The 25,127-nt window shown below is 41.5% G+C and overlaps 1 protein-coding gene across 1 annotated transcript in view; it reads left to right on the forward strand.

Annotated features, from left to right (window-relative positions):
- The window catches only part of LOC147728838 (uncharacterized), a 1,063,528-nt gene that overhangs the window by 146,262 nt on the left and 892,139 nt on the right, over positions 1-25,127 (forward strand). The window contains exon 6 of the mRNA XM_086963349.1: positions 9,905-10,067. Coding sequence (XP_086819475.1) covers positions 9,905-10,067 — 163 coding nt within the window. The remainder of the gene's footprint in view (positions 1-9,904; positions 10,068-25,127) is intronic.

Genomic DNA, 25,127 nt, shown 5'->3' on the forward strand with positions numbered 1-25,127 from the left:
CTGGCTCTCAAAGTCTCTCACTACATGCTAAGCAACCCATCAGCCCCCACACTTTATGCCTCATGACCCTATAACAAATAAACCTGGATTGGTTAGGGGCGACCAGGGAATCTACACCTGTGTAAGGTGGTTCTCCAGGAGTTGCGCTAGAACTTTAGTTTCAGCATTGATTTGTGAGATTGGCCTGTAAGAGGCATAATCTTCTGTGGGTTTCCAGTTCTTGTGGATCAGGAGGATCGTTGTTTCTTCAAGGTCTCGTGAAAGGGTACCCATGCCCCTGGCATTGGTAAACATATTCAGTATCAGTTTCACCACTTTAGATTTTATACTTGTTTTATGAGAAAACCATGGGGTCCGGGGTTCTTGCTGCTGTTCAGGTGGGAGATAGCATCAGCCAGTAATCTCTCTAGCAACTCTACCTGTTTGGGTCGAGCCCAAGGGCCAGACAATCCCTAATGAAGGCCCTTATAGCTTCTCCAAGTCCGCCGCAAACGCATGTTCACTTTCCCAGGGGTCTCTCTTAACTTTGGCTCCTCAATTTTGATACCCCGAGCCCATCTCTGTCCTTCCTTCTTGGCCAACCATGGTAGGAATTTACCAGCCTTATTACCCACCTCAGATAATCTGCCCTATGTGGCTCGGAGATGGGCTCTCACCTCGTGACGCACCAGAGCCATGTATTCCCACCTCACCTCCTCTAGTCTATAAGCCAGCTCTCTAGATGGAGCGGCAATGTATTCAGTTTCCCACTGAATCAGTTTCTCCTTAAGTTTCCTGGATTCCACTTCCCTGTCCTTTCTCTTGCCTACCACCCGTACAAATAGCTGGCCTCTCATGACAGTCTTGTAGGCCTGAAACCACACTAACCCCAGTGGAATCCTGGGGGGAGGGAACAAGAGGCATGGGGCACTAGGAGCAGGCCAGCCTCCAAGACGAAATGCAAGTCTGACAACAGGGGTCTCTTCTCCATTCTCCTCCCATGGGGCATGTAGGGTATTTTTCTAGGGCTTGATGAGAGCCCTTTTCTCCGGTGGAGTGTGACAAAGGTCATCCCACCAAGTGGTACCTTTTCACCACGAAGTTGGTAAGAACGGAGCCCTTTTCAATGATCCTGATGAATGCCACAGACCCAGCTGGGGCAAACGGCATAAACATGTTGACCACCTTCACTTCAGTGAGGGGACAATAATTTCTTCAATCTCACCGTCCACTTTTTTAATACCATATAGCTACCGCTTTCATTAAAAATGTAATTTGGTAACTGTAATGGTTTTTAAATTTCACTCACTTATCACGAGCCCCCCTTAATTTATAAGTCCCTCCCTGTCGTCAGGTGAAGGCCCGCCCTCTACCAAACATAGGGGGTCATTAGGATGGCGGACGGACCTGCGTCCGTCCGCCACCCCCGAGGTAGAGGGACCGTCTCCATGGGCCGCAGCGGTCCCTCCATGCAAATTAGGATGTGACCGCCACCCTGGCGGACACATCCTGTATCTTTAACATTGCGGCGGGTGCTGCTTGAAGCAGCACCCGCCGCAAGGTTGAAAATGCATGTATTGCATTTACATGCACAAAGCGGCAGGCACCGCGCGGTGCCTGACGTTTTGTTCATGTAAATGCAGGGGGGTATGATAGACACCGCCACCATATTAGAGCTTTTCCGCCACGGTCGGAAGGCGACCGCAGCGGAAAAGCGGCGGACGGTTTTCCCATCCCCTGATGACCCCCCAGCCATCCTAATCTGGCGGGGGGTCTTTGCAGGCACTGCTGCGGTGATTCCGCATCCTCCGGGCCGGCGGTGGCTTCCGCCGGCCCGGAGGATGCGGAATCACCGCAATCCTAATCGGCCCCCAAGTTTCTAGAGGGCGAGGACTGCCGATGATGAAGCATGACACCTGGTGGTGTGTGAGGACAGTCCTTAACTTTTGGTGAGATGCCAACACTCACAGCTTAGTTGTAGAGTACCTTGGGTCACTGTACTGGGAGCAGCCCCATTTGTGTTGAACAGTTTTCTAGGCCTCCTACAGCTCAGCCGCAGATTGGAAGGAGCCCCAATTCTCTGCAAAGTACAGATCTGTGGCTTTGGTCACTTACTGTCTGGTGTACTTGTCCATCGGTTACCAAGTGTCCAGTGTCCACGTCCTTGCCCAACCCGGCACTCCCGTATAGACCACTGTGGTCAATGAGGAGTGGCAAGATATGGCCCGGGGAGGAAATCTGTGCCGGAGTGTCTACCCTTCTGGTGTTTAGGCACCAAAAGGTAATCCAGTTGGGCTAAGATGACCAGTAAATTGGCTGCAACTGAGTATTTATTGACGTTGCTCACCATAGGTCGTGTAGTCCCGTGCCCTCCACAAAGGTGGCCAGTCGCACGTCAGATTCCAGCCGTTTCCCAATCCTCACCACTCTATCCAGATCTACCCATAGAGTTAGGTTGAGGTAGCCCCCGGTAATGGTCAGTGCATCTGGGACATTCATCAGCTAGGACCCCAAACATTCCAGTCCCAGGAACTGTAGGCCCAGAGGGAAGTACCATGACCCCAGCACCACATCCTCACCATAGCATCGGCCATGTCCTCACCATAGAACTGGCATCCATTTTTCTAAATCCATGTATTGACCACCTCCAGTGGTAGAGATCTACTCCTCATGATCTCCCTGTGAAACCTGCATGCACCAACAATCCGTGCCTCTACCCAAGAATTTACAGTTATTCCCCAGTAGGTGGATCTCCTGCATGTCGGGAGCTTGTTGGAGTATGTATCTTCATACCACCCCTCTCTTGAACTTATCACCCATGCCATTGATGTTCTAGTAGAGAATCTTCACGGTCAATCTCCGGCCTGAGCCTATTTTTGCCTTACTCCCCATGTGTCTCCTGTATTGCTTAAGCCTAGAAGAAACTCAACATTGAACAGTCCTCTGTGTTTATGGCTTCATTTACCACAAAAGGTTCTGTACTGTGAGCTCAACTACAGTCCACCCAAAAAGTTCAATCCAAACTTTCCTCCGCTTTTAACTAAATTCCAGTGGCTTAAACATGGAGACAAACTTATCTGGGTGCAGGTGTCCTCTTCCCTTCTCCTCCTCCTTTTCTGGACAGCCTCCGATAGAGGACCAAGGGCATAACCTTGAGGAAAGACATGCAGATCACACTATTGAGTGAGACCTATACGCCCTAAACTAATCCTCAGGAGTTACCTCTTCATATTGGTACAGAGAATTGACAGAAATAAACTCAGTGATGTTGTTGACCCACTTAGTGATCCATACTTGACATACATCTAACAGCCTCTCAAACTATTACTGACAATTTCCACTTGTACCCAGAGATGTGTCATGTAAATCTATTTTGATGGAACAGCAATGGAGCTGAATTAATGAAGATACAGTTACAGTCATTACCACTGAGGTAACAGCAGCACTCCGAAGTGAAGATATTACATTCATAATTAACTTAATAAATAATTGTCGAGTGCACTTTCGGCATGTGTTCAGTATTGCTATGATTCACATTGAATCTTGCTCCACGGCGCTCTAGCGAATACTGTATGCAGTGGGCATTTTCTATTTTCTTTATCATTCTTTTTTAGTGACACATTTCCAAAGTAATACAGGTATGGAAAAGGATATTAATTTGAGACAATAGACAGAACAGAGTGACTAAATGTCACAATGCCAAGTATAATGAGGCAACAGCAGCAGGCAATCCTCTGAGAGTTCTTCATCAGATCCAAAAAGTGAACTGAAGAGTGGATCTGAGTGTCCTATTTTCATACCTCATTATTCCTTTGAAGTAAAAGTTTTTGAATAATTCCCTATAAAGTTGTTGAAGTTTCCTGCTTCCTCTGCGCGGGCTCCAAGCTGGCTGCATGATCAATGCAGGGGCGACCAGTCTTTTGTGCGAAGGCATTGCTTCGCCTATTCAGTTGCAAGAAGGGCTGTGCCCAACTCCGCCCCCCCATCCATTCTACCAGTGATGGCCCAATCCCTCTATTGTGTGGTTGTGAGTAATAAACAAAGTCCAGGTGCTAACTACACTCAATCATGTGACCCAAAAACTGGCACCAAATAGGGCAGGAAAATGCCAAATTTCTAAAAGTGGTATTTTCAAAATTGTAACTTAGCATCTGACTTTACCATTAGAGAGGGTTTTAAATTACAATTCCGCAGACACCAAACACAAAATGTTTACCTGTTCTCAATCAAAGGTTTGCACTTATCAAATGTAACATGTGAGTTACCCCAGGAATTTAAGGAAGTTTTTGGAGAAAAGTTAGAATGTCTGTCTGATTACACTGATAAAATTGTTCTGAAGAGTGAAGTTTCTTCTATTGCATGTAAGGTGTAAGGTTTACCTTTAGCTTTGAGACAACACATGACCTAGAAAAATTGGAAAAAGAGGGTGTAATCGGCAAGACTGAAGCTACAAAAAGGCTTGCATCAGTAGTACTGGCATGCAAGACCGCAGGAGATATAAGTTTATGTGTTAATTTAAGAGGTCTCAATGGGTGGTGGTGGTAGATAAACACCCTACCCTGAGTATCTCGCAGAGACTTACACAATTAGAATGAGCCTGTGTTTATCAACTTTAGATTAAAGGTGCCATATCATCAAATGTGTTTAGATGATGACTGTATGGATTTGACTACATTTAACACACGTTTGGTTTTATCAAATTCACTAGATTACTATTTGGACTCAACTCGCTGCTGAATTTTTCAAAGACAATTGATGGACGGAATGGAGAACAAATCAAAACATTCACCCCCAGTCAAGAGATCTGGGTTAAATCATCATTCTTTTGCGCACGATGCCACCCCAGTTTAGACCTGGCCATACGCAAATCATTCTTGACCCTGTGCCTCATGGGAACAGTCCAGCCCAAACTGCCAAGCCAGGTCCTCCCTGGACCGGGAGCAAGCATCCTAGGACTGGTTTCGGAGTTTCACTCCTCATCAGCCAGGATAGCTTGAATCCAGTGGCACAGTGCATTTTTCAAAGCTTATGGAGAATGTGTTAGATGAGGTATTTGGGGTACAAATCTACCAGGATGATGTTTTGATTTATAGGCCCAACCAAGAAGAGCATGATTGTAGACTAAGGTTAGTCTCAGAAAGGTTCAGGGTGAGAGGTATGACATTACGAGGGAATAAATGAAAGTTTAATCAAACAGAAATGAATTATTTGGGTCATAGGTTGACCAAAGAAGGAGTAAACAAGGTTACAGATTGTTTGTCACAGTCGAGTCTGAGGCAGACAAAGGTATGATCCCAATGTGGAGGATGAGATTTGGTATCTGTACGATTATAAGGTCTGTGAGGTTACTGATGGGTTGGTCAGTGAGACTGTGCAGAGATATTTTTTGGGATGTAGATGAAGTTCTAAAACAGAGCAATTTGGACAGGATAGGATAAAAAATTTAAAAATGTATGAGTACAAGTGATTCTATGTTTTAGATAGTGAAAGATGAATTGCCATAAAATAATGGATAGGTACAAGATTGATTACTCTGAGTAAAATTAGAAAGAAGATTATCCAGTCGAGTCATTGTGGACACACACATTTCTAAGACTAAAGAGAGGATCAGGTTGCATTTCAGATGGCTGGAGATGAACACACAAGTTGATAAGTGTGTGAGAGAGTGCCTGGAATGTTGTTCTAGTGATGAGTTGTAAACCAAGAGTTCAACCGATGATAGTGACAGAAAGAGTGTGGCAGGGAGTAGCTCTGTACATCCAGGAACGAGTAAGACTGGTCAGTCATATATTTTAGTGCTGATTGATATGTTCTCACGTTGGCCTGAAATTTGTATTATGCAAAGTGCAGAAAGTAGTATGGGAACTACTTTTCTCGGGTATTTCTTCAGTAGAGAAGAATTTCCAGACTGTATCTTGATGAGAAATGGTATCCAATTGATGTCAATAGATATGGGACATCCTTGGGAGGGATAAAGCACAATTCTTTTCATCTCTATTATCCCGAGACTAAGGGGATGGTAGAGAGGTAGAGAGGTCCAACCAAGTGTTAAAAGAGTTTATTCAGATTTAAAAAGCAATACAACAAGGATTGGAAGAAAGATTTGTTGGCAAGGGTTGAAGTTTACCACCTAACACCTCACTCAATCATGGGTACGGTGCCTTTTGAGGTGTTTCAGACAAGGAAACCCAGCACAATGGTGACGCCCTCATGGATGAGGTGAGACAAGTTTAAATGGGAGGTGTGTAATGAAGGTGATTGGGAAAAATCCCAACAAGTGAGGATTAGTCAGAAAAACCAAACTTTTGATGTGCATAAGGCATTTAGTCCTACTGAGGTAGGTGTTGGAGACATGGTAAAAGAAAAACTACACTAGAAAAGTGGAACTTCAAATTCTCTGTACTTTTTTGAGTTGTGGACACATTGCCAAATTCTGGTAAGTTTAATGAGAACCGCATTTGGAGCTTAAGTAGAATTGTGGTGGTACGTGCTTACCTGGAAAAAGGATATATGTGCACTGAGGGTGGTGATGACAGTGAATCTAGACATAGTAGGTGCTTTGTGGTTCATTCTAGGTTAAAGAAGGACTATGTTTGAATATATGTTCATGTTATTTTCAAATGATAATTTCTAATCTACTCTTTGTCTTTATTCTGTCTGTTTTTGTTTTTGTTTTTGATATGTTGTGGAATTATATTATACTGATGAGTTAAAACAATTGAACAACATTTTTTCCCAAAAGGGTAGTGGTGTGTGACATGCTGGTGTATTATGGTGTACCAAAGCTTAGTGAGTAGAATGTACCTTGGTGGGCTGGAATGTGGAACTTCTTCCTTGATCTTAAATACAGCATCAGGAAAATTACTCCAAATAATATTTGGCGCACTATTCGGATCTAGCATAACAACTAATGAAGCGGTCTCCTCTGCTAGAAACATAAATCTTCTTGGTTGTGAGACGTCCTTTGTATTCTAAATCACCATTGAAATACCAGAGCAACTTAATTTGCTGTCCTCCATAGACTAGTGGACGTATGTCTGGTTTGAAGAGTTTGACTTTGCCTAAAAGATTTTATGTGTAGAAATCTTTGGGTATCAAAGAGATTTTAGCACCTGAGTCAAACAGCATGTAAACAGATTTCCAATTAACATTTACTTTATCAAATGGACCTCTTGCACTATGCCATACACCTTGGAGAAGAACTGCCCTCAATGTAAATCATCATATTCAACTTCATCCTCATTATCTTCATCAAATACCACTACTTCTTCTATCCTTTTTTATTTTATTCTTATTATGAGGCCTGTTGTTTTTACCAAAGTGTTCGAGTTTGTTACATATTTGGCACTTAACTAAAAGAGTAGGATTATTTTTGTCATTGGCCAAGTGGTTAGAGGCATCACATCTGCAGCACTTTCCATTAAACGGTTTTCTAGGAAAGGAAGATGATAAGGCAGGACAACTTTTGCCATTGGCTAGGTGGCTGACAGCACCACATCTAAAGCTCTTCCCACCGACAGATTTTCTTGAAAGTAAAGGTTCATCGTTTTTTGACATCGACTTATGCACCACATATATCTTCTCTAATGTGACAGGGTTGTGTGCCTTTATTACAATATCAACATAGGCCAAAACATTTTCAATCTTCTTTGCAATGGATAACACTTCATCAAGTTTGGGATCGTCTTTTCGCCAAGACTCATTCTTAACTTTCTCAATATTACATCCAAGCACAAATCGATCACCAATGCATTCTTCTAGGTTCTCCTCAAGTCTGCAAGTGGCTGCTAATTTGTGCAAACTCGTGACACAACAGTACATAAAACTTTCCAGGACAGTACTCAATTTTGGGAAGTAATGACTATCATGTTTCTTGATACAGACACTAGTCTCAATATCTGGGAGATGTTAAAATACTTTTTGACCCTTTGGTCCAAAGCAGTGAAGCAATAAGGAGGCTTTCCTTTTGGTGCTTAATGTACCACAGATGCAGGTGTGAAAAAACACTTTTTTTCCATTTAGACCACTTAATAGTGGGTTCTCCTGGAGATGACAGAAAGAAGTGAGGCAGCAAAATATTTTGCATACTGACAGAAAACAAAACTTTCACTATGTTAGACAACAGAATATACCTATTAGATCACAAATATATTGCAGAAATATTCATACACTTTTCCAGGTAACCAGATTAGTATGACACAATAATAATTCAAATAGTTTCCCAAGTTAATCATAGTGCTCCTGAAGATTAATATTATTAATTGAAACACAGAGTGTGCCTATCACCATCACAGGGTGTCTCCAACACCATATTACTCTCCTCAGTTCATGCCTTCAATGCACTGACGCAGAAATTATAAGTATTAGGAACTTAGTCACAGGATGTGCCTACCACCTAAAACTGAAGTTAACAGATGTTGTCACTCACCGCATGGCACTAGTCACGCTGTCACAGAATGTGCCCATCACTATAATACTCTCCTCAGCTAATGTGTTTGTGGTGCTGATTCATAAATGACAGGTATTAGGCAATTAGTTACAAGTGTGCCTATCACCGTAAAACTGAAGTTTCCGACATCTCACATGCCAGAGGGATTCATTAAAAACATCCAAAACCCGGAACATGGCTGCCGGTGCGTTGTGTTGCATGTGTTTCTCAGGGAGCTAGAAATTGTTCCTCCTGTGTGATAAGTGTCATTGCCCTTGTCATGCGTCGTTTTCTACAGCAGATTTCCTACGCATTTAGGGACGACGCTGTCCCAGCTACTGCGCATGTGCCTAGTGTTCGGATAAAGGAGGGGATCTCTACAACTTGCTTGAGAACAAGGCAGGGAACACAGTGGTAAGTTCCAACATGGAACAGGCTGAGCAGCGTTGAAGAGTGAGTGAGAGGATTTCCTATGGCACACCAGGGATACTTAATCAAAGCATACCATTCAAAAGCCAATACATTGGTCCAGGAACAGCACACAAAAGTACATAAAAAACAGCAGTACCTTCATGGTGGTCATAGGGGAGTTGTGCAGTGTAAATCCTGTAAATGTTTCACATGACTCAGGACACACCAGCGATTTCAGTGTATGTTTTAAAAGGAGGCAGTCATTCAAATAAAGGCAATTCCTTCAACTAAAAGCTTGAGTCCCCCAGTGGGTTCAAATCATTGTCAAATGTGGTAAATTAAGCCGTACACACAGAGGGCTGATCCAATGTTGAGTTTATTCTAAGTTTAAACAATACAGGGTAATATCCCAGCCTCCTCAAACGCAGGAGGTCACCTGCCTTTACGTACATTCTAAGATCTATCGGAGTTTTACAGTCCAAACGCCCCAAGGTACATTCTACTCAAAAGCACTGATATACTATAATACACCAGGATACCACACCTTTGTTCTAGAATGGTTTGTTCAGTTTATTGTTTGTTTTGCCAGGAGCCTATTGAGCAGATGAGGCGTAGACAAAGTCTTCATGCTCAAACAGGTGCTAGCTGCCTCATTTTATATTATCTGCATGTTTCTATTTCGTAGCACATATAGATGTTGAGTAGACCTATCGTCACACCAATGATCACCACTAGATGGACTGATTGGAGATGATTTCTGAACATTTAAACAATGATATTTAATACAAACAAATCAATTCTTTAAGATTATAAACAGCTATTCAGACATATCAGCTAGGTGCACCATAAGGTCTTGATCCATTTTTGACCATTGTATGTAATGTAGTGGTGATACCTAAGTTGTAATGTGTATGTTTATCACCTATTAGTCATACTCCATTTTTCTTAATTTCCCTCACACAATCTTTCCCTCCCTCTTAGCTAGCTCTCTTACTCTCCATCCCTCTCACTCTGACATTCCATCTCTATTTCTCTCTTTCTGTCTTTTTCGTTATTGGCATCTTATTTCTTTTATGTCTTTTCCAGGTATGAAGCCAAAACATTAATATTAAAGCAAGGACATCTGCCCATTGAATGTTATCTAATTCTTTCTGGAAACCTCAAGGTCACATATGAAGATGTGAATTCTAAACAAAGACAACTAACCGACGAAATGCTGAATGAGATTGAGGAAGGAGATTTCTTAGGGGTATTTTTTTCAACCTTTGAAACACTTGTAACATGCATATATGATACATTTAGTTTTTAGAATGCATAATAATAAATGTTCTAAATGTAAGCTGTGGACAACTATATATATATATATATATATATATATATATATATATATATATATTAATACAACACCAAACTTCACCATCCAAGAAGGCGCTGACTCCGTGTATCTTAGTTCAAGGGTGTTTATTTCATATCAACTTCTGCTCAGACGCGTTTCGGCGGCAACCTCCGCCTTGCTCACTAACATCTGACTAAACAAAATAACGCTTTTATACATGTTTCAAACTTTCACATGAGTCATAATGGTCATCCCTGATTGGCATTGATTTGTTACCATGGTGACTGTAATTTACACCCAAACAATTATGTATTTATCCCAGTTCATTCGTTTCACTGGCAATTTATCATACTTTTCTGTATTCCATTACGTTGTATTCACTAGGCACACATTCGTTATATATTTACAATCATGTTTGATACATTTTCTACATCCTGTCATTTATTCATATAAGTGATTGGTGTTTTAAAACATTGGCGGGAGAAAACCTCTGTGTTACGTGACACCTTGCATGTCTTCGGTGTCATGGAAGATCTGGCGTATCAGAAGGGAGGTGTGTTCCCCTGCTGATCATGATTGGTTGCCTAGACCTATGGTTCTCACAAATGGGCTCTGCTCTATTAGACATCGGTTTGTTCGCCTAGTGGCAGAGGCAGAACGAGTTTGCAGTTGTCAATGCGCCCTCGTGTAGTACGTGAGTAACTTTCGGTTTGTTTCGAGCGAGCCTATCGTGTTTTGAACCGCTGAGGAGAAATGCCGTGTTGCGCTAGTGCGCGTTAAATCTCCTGCTTACGGATGATGTCTCTTAAGTATAGAGACCTAAGCGTGCCATACATTGCCATTAGGGGTGTTTAACATCTGATCAGGGTTCAGTATAACTGTGTGATAGAGAAAAGTGAAATGGTTATAATTTCCGCGTATGTTGTTGTGCAATGTTATAGGGTACTAGGGAAAGAAGCGGAGCTGCTCTAGATGTGTACACTAAGGGCTTCATCTGCATTAAGCCCTATGGGAATTTTGGAATTCAGTAAGATTATATATCTGGATTCCAGATGACGCAATGCAAGTTTGCGATTGCCTCCTCTAACATTTTTTGGGACATTGTCTAGTACGCAGTAGGTTAAGCCTTTGGCATCTCCACCATGTATTTCGTGGATGTGTCTCGCTACAGGGTACGCTGGGTCCTTGTTAGTTATTGCCCTTAGGTGTTGCAACACTCTGACATGCACTGGGTGAATGGTCGACCCTACATATATTTTGCCACATATGCATGTTAACATGTATACAGCATGGTCTGTTTTGCATGTGTAGTGATCCCTCAGAGTGTAGGGTTGCTTTCGGAAGGGTACTGTGATATTGACAGTATTTTTGCCATGGATGCAGGCTTTGCACTTCGTGCATTTTTTAAAACCTTTTTGGGATTGAAACCAGACTTTTTGTTTGGGTATTTCTGGGGCATTGCAAACCAATTGTTGCCGCATGGATTTTGCTTTCCTGAAGGACACTAGTGGTCTCTCACCCACTACTCTACCTATGGTTGAGTCATTTTTAACCAACGGCCAATGTCTTCGGAGTATTTTGCGAAGGTTGGCTTGGTGACGATTAAAGCCCGTGATTAGCCTCGGTGGTTGTTTATCAGGTGCGGTAGTCCCAGATTCCTCTTCTTTTGGGAATAGTAATTCCAAGCGGGTTTTAGAGTTACATTTTGTCTCTGCAGCCTTGCATGTCTTGTCTGAGTACCCTCTATTTTTCAATCTCGAAAAGAGATTAGTCTTGGCATTTGCTAACCCATCTTTTGTGCTGCAATTGCGGGTCATCCTAAGGCATTCTGCGTATGGGATAGACTGTTTCAGTGGTGTTGGGTGGAAGCTGTTTGCGTGGAGGATTGTATTGCCCGCAGTGGGCTTACGATATGTGCGTGTTTGTATTTTGCCATTTTCTACAAATAGCTCCACATCCAAAAATTGAATACATTCTCTGCTAGCATTGCACGTAAATTTTAAATTTAGTGAATTCTCATTCAACTGTTCTGTGAAGCTGTTGGCACTTTCCACACTACCCTCCCACAAAATAAAAATATCATCAATAAATCGCTTATAAACAATTACATTCTTTTCCATTGTCTCTTTGTGTTGGTTCATCAGTACCTGCTCCTCCCACCAGCCCATATGCAGATTCGCATAGCTGGGGGAGAAGCAAGTACCCATTGCTGAACCCTGAATCTGTTTATAAAACAATTTATCAAAAATAAAAGTGTTATTTGTGAGGCACCACTCAGTCATCTCCAGAATCATTGTAGTGTGTTTGTATTGGTCAATTGGTCTTTTACCCAAAAAATGTTTTATGGCATTCAGTCCATCTTTGTGTCTAATGCTGGTATACAGCCCTTGGACATCCAATGTCAAGAACACATAATTTTCTTTCCACCTGACATCAAATATCTTTTTTAGGAAATCTCCCGTGTCCTTTATATATGCTGGTAGTTTCTTGACTTCGGGTTGGAGAAAGTGGTTAATGTACACACTCGTATTCTCGAAGAGGCTTCCTATTGCTGAGATTATTGGTCTTCCCGGTGGTACCTTTTCATTCTTATGTACCTTCGGGATTAGGTACAGTTGTGCTGTTACTGGATAATCTGTTTTAAGAAATTCAAGTTCACTCTTGCTCAGTAAGCCTTCCCCTCTCCATTTGTACAATTCATTATGGTATCTTTCTTGGATACCTATCAAGTGGGTTGGGCTTATCCTTGTGTAGCACTCTCTGTCTTGCAATTGCCCAAATGCCTCTGCGTTGTACATCTCCAACGGCCAGAGCACAATGTTACCTCCTTTGTCGGACCATCTTACTACGATGTCAGGCCTGGATTTGATTTTTTCCATTAATGCCTTATATTTTCTGTTATGGTCTTCATTTACTCTGTACCTCTGCTTGGTGCTTAGAATGGAGAGTTCTTTCAGATCTTTTATTACATATTCTGCAAACAGATCCAGACCATCTTTGGGCATCGCTGGCATAAAAATTGATTTTGGTTTAAAACCTGTTTTTACTGTTTGCCAGATGTTTATGTCCGACCTCATTGCTGCTCCACTTGGTGTGATTTCCTCATCTATACTTTCATTCTCCATTTCCAAGTCGATTAAGTTCTGTAGTGTTTCCATATGTTCAACATTAAGTGTATTAGTTGTTTCATTGCTCAATCCTGCACTTGTGGTGGTCGTTTTAACATTATAGAAATATTTTTGCAGTTTCAGTTTTCTTACATAAAGAAAGAGATCAATCCTTGTTTGAGTATAGTCAAAGTTTGTATCACTGCAGTAGGTTATATATATATGCAATGGCAGTCACCACTTGGTAGTTATAGTTAGGACTTACGACCAGGGTCCATAGCAAATTGATTTTTCGGTATAGTAATAACTTTGGTGCTGTTTGATAAATCTTCATAAAAGTTACCTCAAAAATGGTTCATCCACCCCACCTCCTTCCTGCAAAGTTTCAGGGTTATTCTTCAGGTGGGGGCCGATAAAAAGAGGGGAATCCAAACCGGTGAAGGAAGTGACCCAAAATGGGTCACCCTGGTCACTCACGACCACCTCTCGGCTTTCCCAGAAATGAAGAGTCGGGACGACAGTGGAGAATACAATCTAACACTTTTATTAATAATTAAACTGCAGTGGAGCTCAGTCTGACCAGCCTCATGGGATAGCTGTTGATGAACTGACTTCAGAACACTTGGTAACACGAAATAGGCCTACCAACACCTCCCAAGTCCCTGATGGAAAAATACAGCTTAGGAAACAACTGAACAAAGAAGGCACAGAGGAATGAGCTACCACCTGCAGAATGTGTACACATTATCAGGCTCCCAAGGTCATCTTGCTCGGTCACAGCTCTCTCTAGTGTGGGAGCATAACTATGTCGAGGGATAGGCATGCAAAACTGAAAAAACGATTCTCTTCATGCATCTCGGTTCCAACCTTGAATTATATAAGAGGGATTTACTGAACAGCAGCTTTTGCTGAGGAAAGCAGAGGGCAGGGGCAAAGAGGCCAGGCTTCAATTACAGCATAACATGGCGGCTACATGGACGGAAAATGGCATCTCAGATGCTAACTTTAGCCTGCACAATGTTAGAAGGGGCCGATCACACACATTTGCAATAGCAATCAATATAAAATAGCTACATGAATGCTAACATAACACAGTATACAATATGAGGGACGAGGCAATGGCACATTCGATTCTAATAGACCCTCCTTTTAGCGTTCATAGCTAAATTATTATCTTTGCTATCAGGTAAGGGTCTTTACAATTCTAATGGAGGGGGAAAATGATGCTACATAAGCAACAGTTAACCATTTGGGTGATCATTAGCATTGTTAGATAGGTACACATATCAATATTAAAAAATGCCCTCATAGATATATATCAAATCATGAACAGCCTGTACCATCATGGGGGAGGGCTTAGCTGTTTACTCATGAACTCTGGGCTGGGGTGTCAACTTTTGAATGCGTTAAGTACAACTGGCGGGAAGGCACTGTATGCACAGACAACAAGTAAATACAACAAATGCATTGGCTACTAAGAATAAGAGTATCTTCCAGCCCCAGGATGCCATAAGACACCAAAACCATCTGAACAAGGACCAAGTTCCATTCTCCTTGTGGATATCAGATGCTAATCTGTGTAACTTTTATATTGCTACATAGACATTCGGAGCGTGGTCCGGTATGTTCACACAGCAACTACTACCAATGATACAACAGCCCCCCCCACATCTAACACCATCCTGTTCTGAAGGGCAACTAGTCTCGTAGCCTGAAGCTCAGTTGTAATGTTGGTCAGTATTCCTACTGTGGTGTTGATAACTACTTCTACAACCCCTGTGAGTCTGCGTATAATACGTCTGTTATGCATGGGGCCCCAAAATGGCAAATACCCTTCATGGCATCTGTAAATTGCTGCAGGGTAGTATCAGTCTGATCTATAACTGTTGTGTCAATACCCCTTCTAACTCGAGACAAATGCACACTCCTGACTTGTACCCTATGGTCTCTGTGATAATTGGATGGTGCGATATACACGGGGGGCAAAAGGAAGAACATGTAGCACACACCAGACCACCCCCTAAGAGCCTATACATAAGTCCGGAACCCACAAATGAAATACACGTTGTGGGGATGAAGCAGTGGTGGACTACTAGTAGTGTTGAAATAATAAGTTTAGTTGCAAGTACTCTCTCCTACTGGAACCTTTCTAAAACCTCGGACACATAAACATATTCTGGAGCCATGTTTCATATTTTTTTTCATTTATAAACATTCAACAGTTATCAGGATGTAGAATATCAGGAGTCCCATCCCTCCCCGGGATAAATCCTTGGTGAGTCCCTATATATCCCAATACAGCCTCATAATGGAGGTATGTCATTTTCATTGCATTAGCATGATAATGAATTTACACCATGGGGAACAGTTGGAACCAGGCTTCGCAGCTGGCCAAATAAGAGAAGAGCAGCAACAGTAACAGGTCATTTTTATGCATCACAGAGGGGAGTAACTCACAGACCCAACAATTGGTGACATTGGTGGTATGGTGAGCCTGAAGGAGCATATGCAGGAAGACATTATCCACATAAGTCTGTCTGTGTCTTTCCTTATGAGGGGCCAAAGTGACAAATACATGTTCAGGGGGAACAGGAGTAGTACCAATCAGGGAATGCACAGGATGGCTTTCTTCAAAGAACCATATGATCCCTAACACGGCTACCAAAGCAACAAAAACTATTATTAGGAACATTATCTTAGTCCTGGTGGGTCAGCTCAACCATGTTGGGTTATGGTGCTCCAAACGGGGTGTTGCTAATGGCTGTTCATCTTCCATAACAATACGGCCAAAGGGGTACATTTTTATATATCGAACTACCAGAGGAAAGTTGGTACCATGGAGCCAGGTATATGAAAGGGGAAAAAAGGAAGACAAATAAAATAAAACACCCATTCCGGCGTCCTTAGACTCTTATTGTTCATCAACGATGGTGCTACTGAGCATGCAGTGGGGCTGCCAGCCTTTCTGTATTTTTGCTCAGGATAGGGCAGCTTTCCTCCTGGCAAGGTACCCCCCACTTATCCTGTCCAGTGTCTCAGACAATGCAACAATCTCCGTTTCCCTGATCTATCGTTGGTACCACAGACAAGGTACATGGACCCTGTTCTTAATCCATGAAGTCCATCCCTACTAACCTGACTTTTCCTTTGGTGCACTGTCTCTTTGCCGAGGACGCAAATTGTACCTAGCCACTCCAGGCACTGTCTCGTCACAAAAAAGGATCTTAAATTCGGAGGGGGAAGGGGATTGAGTCTCAAGCTTTTGCGGACCAGATGGAGGAGAAACCTGGGCAGCCCTTATTTCTGGGGGGACCGCCTCATTCTGAGCAGTGTCATTCTCCTCTTCCGTCTGGGCCCAGGTCAATTGTGCATCAGAAAAAGGAAATATAGCTTGGGCAAAAACTGAACAAAGAAGGCACAGAGGGATGAGCTACCACCTGCAGAATGGGTACACATTATCAGGCTCCCAAGGTCATCTTGTTCGGTCTCAGCTCTCTCTAGTTTGGGAGCATAACTGTGTCCAAGGATAGGCATGCAAAACTGGATAAACCATTCTCTTCGTGCATCTGGGTTCCAACCTTGAATAAGATAAGAGGGAACTACTGAACAGCAGCTTCTGCTGAGGCAAACATTGAGCGGGGCCTACAGCGTAATATGGCGGCTACATGGAAGGAAAATGGTGTCTCAGATGCTGACTTTAGCCTGCACAATGTGTGAAGAGGCTGGTCACACACATTTACAATTGCGATCCATATAAAATAGCTACAAGAATGCTAACATAACACAGTATATGATATGAGGGACAGGGCAATGGCACATTTGATTCTAACACCGGTATTCCCCAAGCAAATTTCCATAGAAGCATTGAATAGCTCTACAGCTAAAATAGCTGAACTATATTACACCAATTTTGGCAGAAAGTTATATTTTTACCCAGAAAGTGTGTTTTGTATGAGGTTTCTCCTCACCTGTTCCGAACGACTGCTATGCCGCAGCAGGTTAGTCATGTGGGCCAGTGCACCGCAACTTCTTTGTTCTAGGCAAGGATGCGACTGCGCCATCTTCTGTTTCCCTTGTACGTGTTGAGTTTTCTGACTGCGCACAGGATTGTGGGGTGACGTCGTAGATGCCTGCTCCTGTCATACACCACATGCAGGATAAAATGGTTGTGAAAGCAAGTTGGGGCATTATATAACAAAAAAGATATATATATACATATGTTTTTTCAGAAGTATCATATTTAAATCTATATTGCTTCCATGTCTATAATTATTGTCTAATTATGTTTATATTTCCCAATCCAAGATAGCCAAACCCATTTTTCCATATGGGTAACTTCCTATTTTATCACTATACTACTGAAAACATAGGAAACTGCTACCCGGGCACAGTGAGGAGATCCTTTCCCTCTCGAGATATAGAAGAAGAATAGGAGACTGGTTCCGATTGTGTGAGACAGAATCCTCTTAAGCTAGACCGTGGATGTTTTTCACCACATAGACCGTGAATGATTTTCACCTCACGGAGAGGGAGGTAATTGTGCCTCAAGCCCAGATATGATATCTTGGTGCCACAAGCTTTTTGTTCCAGTCGCGCTTTGATGATTAATGTATTACCCTTGTCCTGAGGAGGCCAAAGAAGTAAAGGCTGAAACGTGGCTGCGTCAACACTTCTAAGGAGGAGTCCTTCAAACTATAATTATCATTGGAATTGTGTGGTGTTACACGAGAGCTAGTGAAAATTATTCCCTGGGCCTTGGGTGTTTCACCTGGTCTACCACTGAGTGGTTCACCCAGAATCTTTGGGTGGACACTAGTGAGAATACATATTTAGGGTTTGTGTAATGTTTAACTGTGTCCATGTTGATGTATATATGTTGTGCTATATGTTATTTTCGGTCTTCTTCATTGTATTGGTACCATTGTTTATGTGTGTTGTAGAGACATTGTGATACATACATTAAGAATAACTAAAATTTCGGAGAGTGTAATTAAATGTGCTCTACTCTTAAAATGTTGTGTTTTTGTTCCTTCATACCATCTTTTCTTGTATAAAAGTATGTCCCATACCCAGGTATAGAAGGGTATACCCTTGATGTTTATGTTTTGTGATAGTGTAATATAAGTGATTCCCTTGGATTATACTTCACTCATAGTCATCATCTACCATACATTCATCTCCATACCAAAAAACCAAGTTCCCTTACCAGCTGTGGATACAAGCACAAAATGAAGGATACCAATATTAAGAAAATTTACAATTTTATTTTCACAATTTGATATCAGAGATTATTAAAACATGAACAAAAATATAATCACATAAACAATCCCCCAGTAATATAAAAACATTAAAATCATCACAAAAGAGACATTTTCTGGTGATTCAAATGCAAAAACATCCTAAATTATTAATTCATCAGGATCTATAAACACTATTGGGTTAATGTCATCAATCCCAAAAGATAATCCCTTGAATTTATTACAGTAGAAGCGTGATGAGTGATGTCACTGACCATGTCATGAGTGATGTAATATGTGACGTCATCAGCAGTGCATTGCAGGCGCGCAAGTTATAGTGAGTCCAACTAACTATAACGTGGGAATTTCAATGGTTTTATGTCAGTAAAATTTCCATCTAACTATAACTGGTGTCAAACCTATGGTTTTTTCAGTGAATTTAATAGGTTTTTTAAAAGCTAATTCCTAACTATATATAGGGCCTCAAACCTATGTTTTTTTCAGTGAATCTCAAAGGTTTTTTAATAGCAAATTTCAATAGCTATGTAATATAATATTTTTTATAATGAATCCTATATTGTAACACTATTCTTTTTATGTATATTCGTCATGTTTTTTATTAAAACATTTTTTTGCCCTGGAGCGCTCCCGGTGCGCGTACCTGTGAGCGCACCGGAAAGCGCAGTCTTGCGGCGCGCCCCGGTGCGCGTACCGGTGAGCGTTCCGTTTGCGCTATTGCCGTGATCGAAAACATCATTGTGACGTATCGTGTAGCCGCGTCCGCGTGATACACACGGCGTAAGCGCACCCGGAAGCACTCGAGCGCATACGATCGCACTACGTAAGCGCCCTGGGGCACGCCCCGTAAGTGCGTCGGGTCATGTGACCTAAAAATAACACTTTTCATTGGTTCAAGACAGTTTTAGTTTCCAAATGATGAAAGCCCGGGTCATGTGACCTGAAAATAACACTTTTCATTGGCTCAGGACAGTTTTGTTTTCCAAATGATGAAAGCCCCCACCTGTTTTCCTCATTCTCACTTTGTTCTTTGACTGAGGAAGACCTGTTTGTGAGAAATGGCTACAGTCGCAGCAGCAGCAAGAGCATCTCAGCCACCACCACCACCACCACAAGGACCACCACAACACCACAGTGGTGGAGAGGAGGACGAGGAGGAAGAAGAGCAGAGGCAGTACCTGCCTGAAGATACTACCCCCTACAAGCCAAAGGAGCACATTGTCTGGGAGTTTTTTTAAATCCCAAAGGGCCTCAAGAAAGTGAATGCGCCATTGGTTACTTGTCTGATCTGTGGTACTGTACTTTCCAGGGGGAACCCTGCCAAAAAAAATTCTTTTGGCAACAACACCATGATTCGCCACATGCAACGCCGGCACCCTAACAACTATGCTGCGGCAGAGGTCAGAGAAATGGCCAGAAACCCTCCCCAATCTTCTCCCAACACCTCCCAAAGTACCCAACCCACTCCATCGGGACCAGAGGCAAGGGAGATGGTCCCAAACATCCAAACCCATTGTGGAAATTTCAAAATAGTGTGCATATTTTGTGGGCGTACAATTTGCTATGGTGACCAAAGTGTTAAACTCATCAACCGTGCTGGTGACAGCCACAAGTGCCCAAAGAAACCGTAATTTTTTCCTGATTTTTTTTGCTCCAGTTGAGCCGTTTACAATTCCCTGTTTTTTGTTTGTCCCCATAAAAACTCCCAAAATTTTTTAAAATTGTTTATAAAAGCGAAAAAAAGTACAAAATGTTACAAAAAACAATAAAAAAATATAAAACAACAAAAAGAATAAAAAAACTGTTCTTTTTAGAACTACCTCCAATTAATAAAAAAATGCTAAATTTTTTTAAAAATCTGTCATTCTTTTTTCCCCATTGTACGCTCCCCGGTTCGCTCCCCGGTGCGCGTACCGGGCGCTCCCCCCGTGGTAATCGAAAAAAAAATAATAATAATTTTGCCCCGCGGGGCCCTTTTATGGCCCCCACATCAAACCTAGGGGATCAGGGGGGGTCTACCCTGACCCCTTTTTGATCATTTCCCCCTTTGTTTTTGCCACCTCTTGTATCTCGATCCTACCGAGACACAAGATGGCGGCCGCTCCGGACTGTTTGGAATGTTGACAGACACCCAAGAGCCAATCAGCTTTCCGCGCGCGAACTCACGTAGCGCGCTGGAGCGCGTTCCGGTGCGCGTACCGGGGCGCGCCGACAGATATATATATATGTTTGAACTAAATCACTCAAAATCCACTGGAGCACATATCTTGAGACATAGCAAAGGCACATCGGGCTACCAGTCCCTACAATTTTGCCAAGTTTGGTGGAAATCCATTCAGCCTTTCGGGCTAAAAGTGAGTCCAACCGCCCTAAGGAAATTAACATGGGGAAAACACGTTTTGGGACCCCCCTTTTATCTCGGCCCCCGCTTGACGAATCCCCCCCAAACTTTCAGGGAAGGAGCGGAGCGCATGGAGGCAAATTTCAGGAAATTTTCTGGCAGATTCCTCAACCGGCGCCAAAGTTATTCCCAATAGAATGTTGCGGATTCCCTATGGAAAACAATCCTAACTATAACTACCTACTGGCTACCGTATATATATATATATATATACATCTGTATATATATATCATATTTAAATCTATATTGCTTCCATGTCCATAATTATTTTCTAGTTATGTTTCTATTTCCCAATACAAGATTGCTACACAATTGTTCCTGTATCATTGCTCACTCACAGTTGAGAACTTCCTGTTTCAATCTGTTGTCCACTACTGCCTCTGTTGTACAGGGGTGCTACAGTGAGGCTCAGCGTGGCCTCTGTGTAATTTGGCGGTATAATGGTATCTTGACACCACAAGAAAAAGGGTGTTGGCATCGGGCAGTTGCAAGCCCATGTACCTTCGCCAGTAACAGGATCTTGGCTCCTCGCAGAGGTATGGGCAAGTTTCTTCGGCCAACTCCTTGCTGCACAAAGCTTAAAGCTGTGCTCAGTTGGGGTTTGGCTGTCTGAGGAGGGTTGAGTAGAGGGTTGGCTACTGGCCATGCCCTGCAGCCAAAGTCACACACTACATGGCCAAACTCCATGCACAACGGAGGTTGACTACCTGTGGAGATTGGGTGCAGGGCCTAGCCAAAGGCCAGACCCTGCAGACAACCCCACACTGCGCACTTCGAAGTCTGTGAGCATAGCAGAGTAGGCTTAGTTAATTGTGGTAATAAAATATTATTTTACACTAAATAAAGATAGAAATCTACTGAAAAAAACAAAGGTTAGAGAGACTTGATAGTTAGGTATGGTTATAATATTTTATTTTACATTAAAAAAGAGAGTGAGGTTACAGTTAGATGAGAATGTCAGTTAAAAAAAAATATTTTAAAGAAATGAAACCACTAAAATTCAACAGTTATAGTTAACTGAAGTATCTATAACTCGTCCCATGTACTACTTATTACCTCACAAAAAACATCACTCATGACATGTTCTATGACATAATTGATAACATCAATGCAACATCTGAAATGACATTATTGATGATAGCACTGTGCATGGCAAGGAAGTGTGTTATAGTAACTTAATTTGCCTTTTTTTATGGGAAAGCCTTTATATTGAATGTTTGCCATGGTTCCAAACCTCATGGTGCAAAACAATAAGAGGTATAACTGTGAATTATTGCTGATATAATTTGCAGGATATTTAGCTTCCTTATATATATATATAAAAAAAAGTTAAACACAGATATTCTTTAAGTACTGGTAAAAAACCATTTTCACAACGACAGTGATGCTCCTAGACCATTATTCATCACATCTAACAATTTCTCTCTTGCCGGCCTATCTTTGGCATCTACCGATGAATCCTCCATAGTGTGTGAAAATAAACATTGTATATGCAGAAAAGTGTTAGCAAAAAGTTACCCAGTCTCACATTGCACTTTATTGTTGGTCTTTAAATATGTCTTCTTATACCTACTCTATGGTATTTACACAAAAATAACATTCTAGAATGTATGTTTTTACAATGCACCTTACATTTAAAATGAGATTTATAATAATACACATTAGTGGATAAAAAATATTTTAAAATATTAGTAAATTATGCGCAATAAAATCATACATTTCTCGAAATATTGACAGACATATCTGCAGTTTCAGGCAAACTATATATCAAACAGATGATGCTCAACTGCTGTAAATCTTTCTAGAGAGTGCTAAAAAGAATTAGTAAATCATGTCATATAAAAAATACATATTGAGTGACAAGTGTAATATAGTCCTATATTGTTATTTCTGCGTTTAGGGGAAATTTATGAACCATTCATGTTTTTTAAATGTCCCCAGAACCCATTGATAGCCATGTAGGCCCATAGTACACAGTCACCAGTAATGTATTTTAATATATACACACATATGTACTGTAATACAATCAATGCTGTTTGCAACATGCCTAAAAATGTATTTGACTCCTCTTAGATTCATAAAGTGTCATTTTCTCTGAACATTGATTGATATATCTGTATTCGTTTATTAATTAATAATTTTAAAAAGTACAAATAAAATCAATGTAAAAGCTTGTCTACCACAGTAATGAAAGATATATTATTACATAAACCTTTAAAATGATCATAAAACAGAATGAAATCACATAAAAGCAGGATAAAGGTCCATTTCATACAGCTATTATTTACATATAGAACTTGAAATGGGGATTGTGTATTCAATGTGTCCTTTAAATACAAATTACTTTAAAAAAATGACCCTACAGCAAGTTGTAACAGCAGGATGAGCAAGCATCTAAAGATAAAGAAAAGCTAACCAATATTATTAAAAAAGAACTGTGCTTTTAAGATGGGCAACAGATATCTTCTTCGTGGGAGTTCATACATCTTACAGAAAATAATTAAATGGTCCAAAGTCTGTAGTGAACTGCTGTCACAATGGCAAATTAATTTAGGTTTTTGGTCAAGTAACCCTGGGGGAAAACATAACATGTTTCGTATTGAGCCCATTTGGAATTTGGAAAGAAGAGATATCTCCCAAGGATTTCTAATTTGGGCAAGATGGGGCTTAAGACCATCTCTAGTTTGGATGATCTTGCAGGCTCTCATGATCACCTTTTCCAGAGCCACAGATTCTCTCCGTAGCTTGTTTTAGAAACAGCTCATTGACTTTCCTCTCATCCTTTTTGGTGATAATCCGGGGTACTTGGTAAAGTTCATGGCGTTCCAGCTTAAAAGCTACATTTTTAATATAAGACAGCCACATGATTTAATATCCATGGTCACAGTTCAAACAGTCCTGCATCATGAAGGTTGTGTGTTCCTCGCTCCATAGCGATACCCATAGGAGCAGTGGAGCTAATTTGGCATGATCTTCAACATGCTCCAGTCCCAACTCATCATGAATGAAGGAACTAGGGCTAGCTGGACCCACTCCAAGCAGTTTCTGCAGAACCGTTTTTCTTCCTGTTGTATACTTATACAATTACCATATCCCCAGATAGCAGCCCCATAAGGAAGAACCAACAAACATTTCATTCTGTCGATTTGGAGCAAGAGAATTATTGGCTTACAGTCAATCGCCTGTGAAAACGTAAACAGAGCATCACACGGCAGATTGAACCGCTGGCTTCTACCAGATAAAGAGGGAGACCAGATGATTTGTTGGTCAAAGGTGACACCCAAATATGAGAAGGAACAAATTCTTAAAATAACCTTCCCATTAAAAGCTAGTGGCCTCATTTTAGTTGACTGTCTCCCACAGAACATATAATGGGTTTTAGAAACATTGGTGTCTAGATCAATCTCATCCATGAATTTAACAAACAAGTCCACCAAACCTCTCTGACCATTTGGAGTGAGTTATAACAAAACTGCGTCATCTGCATATAGCAGATCTGGGCCAAAAACAATGTTTACCTTTGGCATGCCTTTCCTATTAAAAAACAAAAAAATGTTCAAATCATTAATATGTAATAAAAATAAAAGAGGCTCCAACACTCGCCTTGCCTGACCCCTCGTGCAAGACTTATACATTCCTGTCCGTACCCAAAGACAGCAGCAAAATCTGTATGCAAAATTCATAACAAATCCAGCAATAGAGCCCACATTTTTGACCGGTTAACTCGGTTGAGGGTGCTGCTCAAGTCCTTGAATGCTAAATAAATAGTGCCTTTCTAGGACACAAAGTATTTCCCAATCTTCACATTAAGGTTGCTCCAATGTCCCCCTACCTTTCCTGAACCTATACTGGACAGGGCTAAGAATGTTGTTAAGCTGCGCCCCCTCATCTAATTCTGCCTGCCACTTTGATAATTGAGTTTAAAAAGGTGATAGGCCTGTAATAGCCTATTTAATTAGTTAAATATGGGTACAATTGTAGCAACTTCCATGCCTTAGGGTTACCTTCTACAGCAGCTGCATTTAGGACCTTCATAATTAATGGTGCCCCAAAAAGGATTTTTGCCTTGTAATGGTCCACAGCGACCCCATCAGGCCCAGGAGCCTTATTAGAAAGGCTAGATGCATGGCGAGGATCACTGGCATAATATCAATAACATAAATATCGATGTAGCAAAATATCGAGTTAAAAATATAGAATACAAAAATAT

This window comes from Lissotriton vulgaris, chromosome 3_1 (assembly GCF_964263255.1).
Source record: "Lissotriton vulgaris chromosome 3_1, aLisVul1.2, whole genome shotgun sequence".
Classification (NCBI taxonomy): domain Eukaryota; kingdom Metazoa; phylum Chordata; class Amphibia; order Caudata; family Salamandridae; genus Lissotriton; species Lissotriton vulgaris.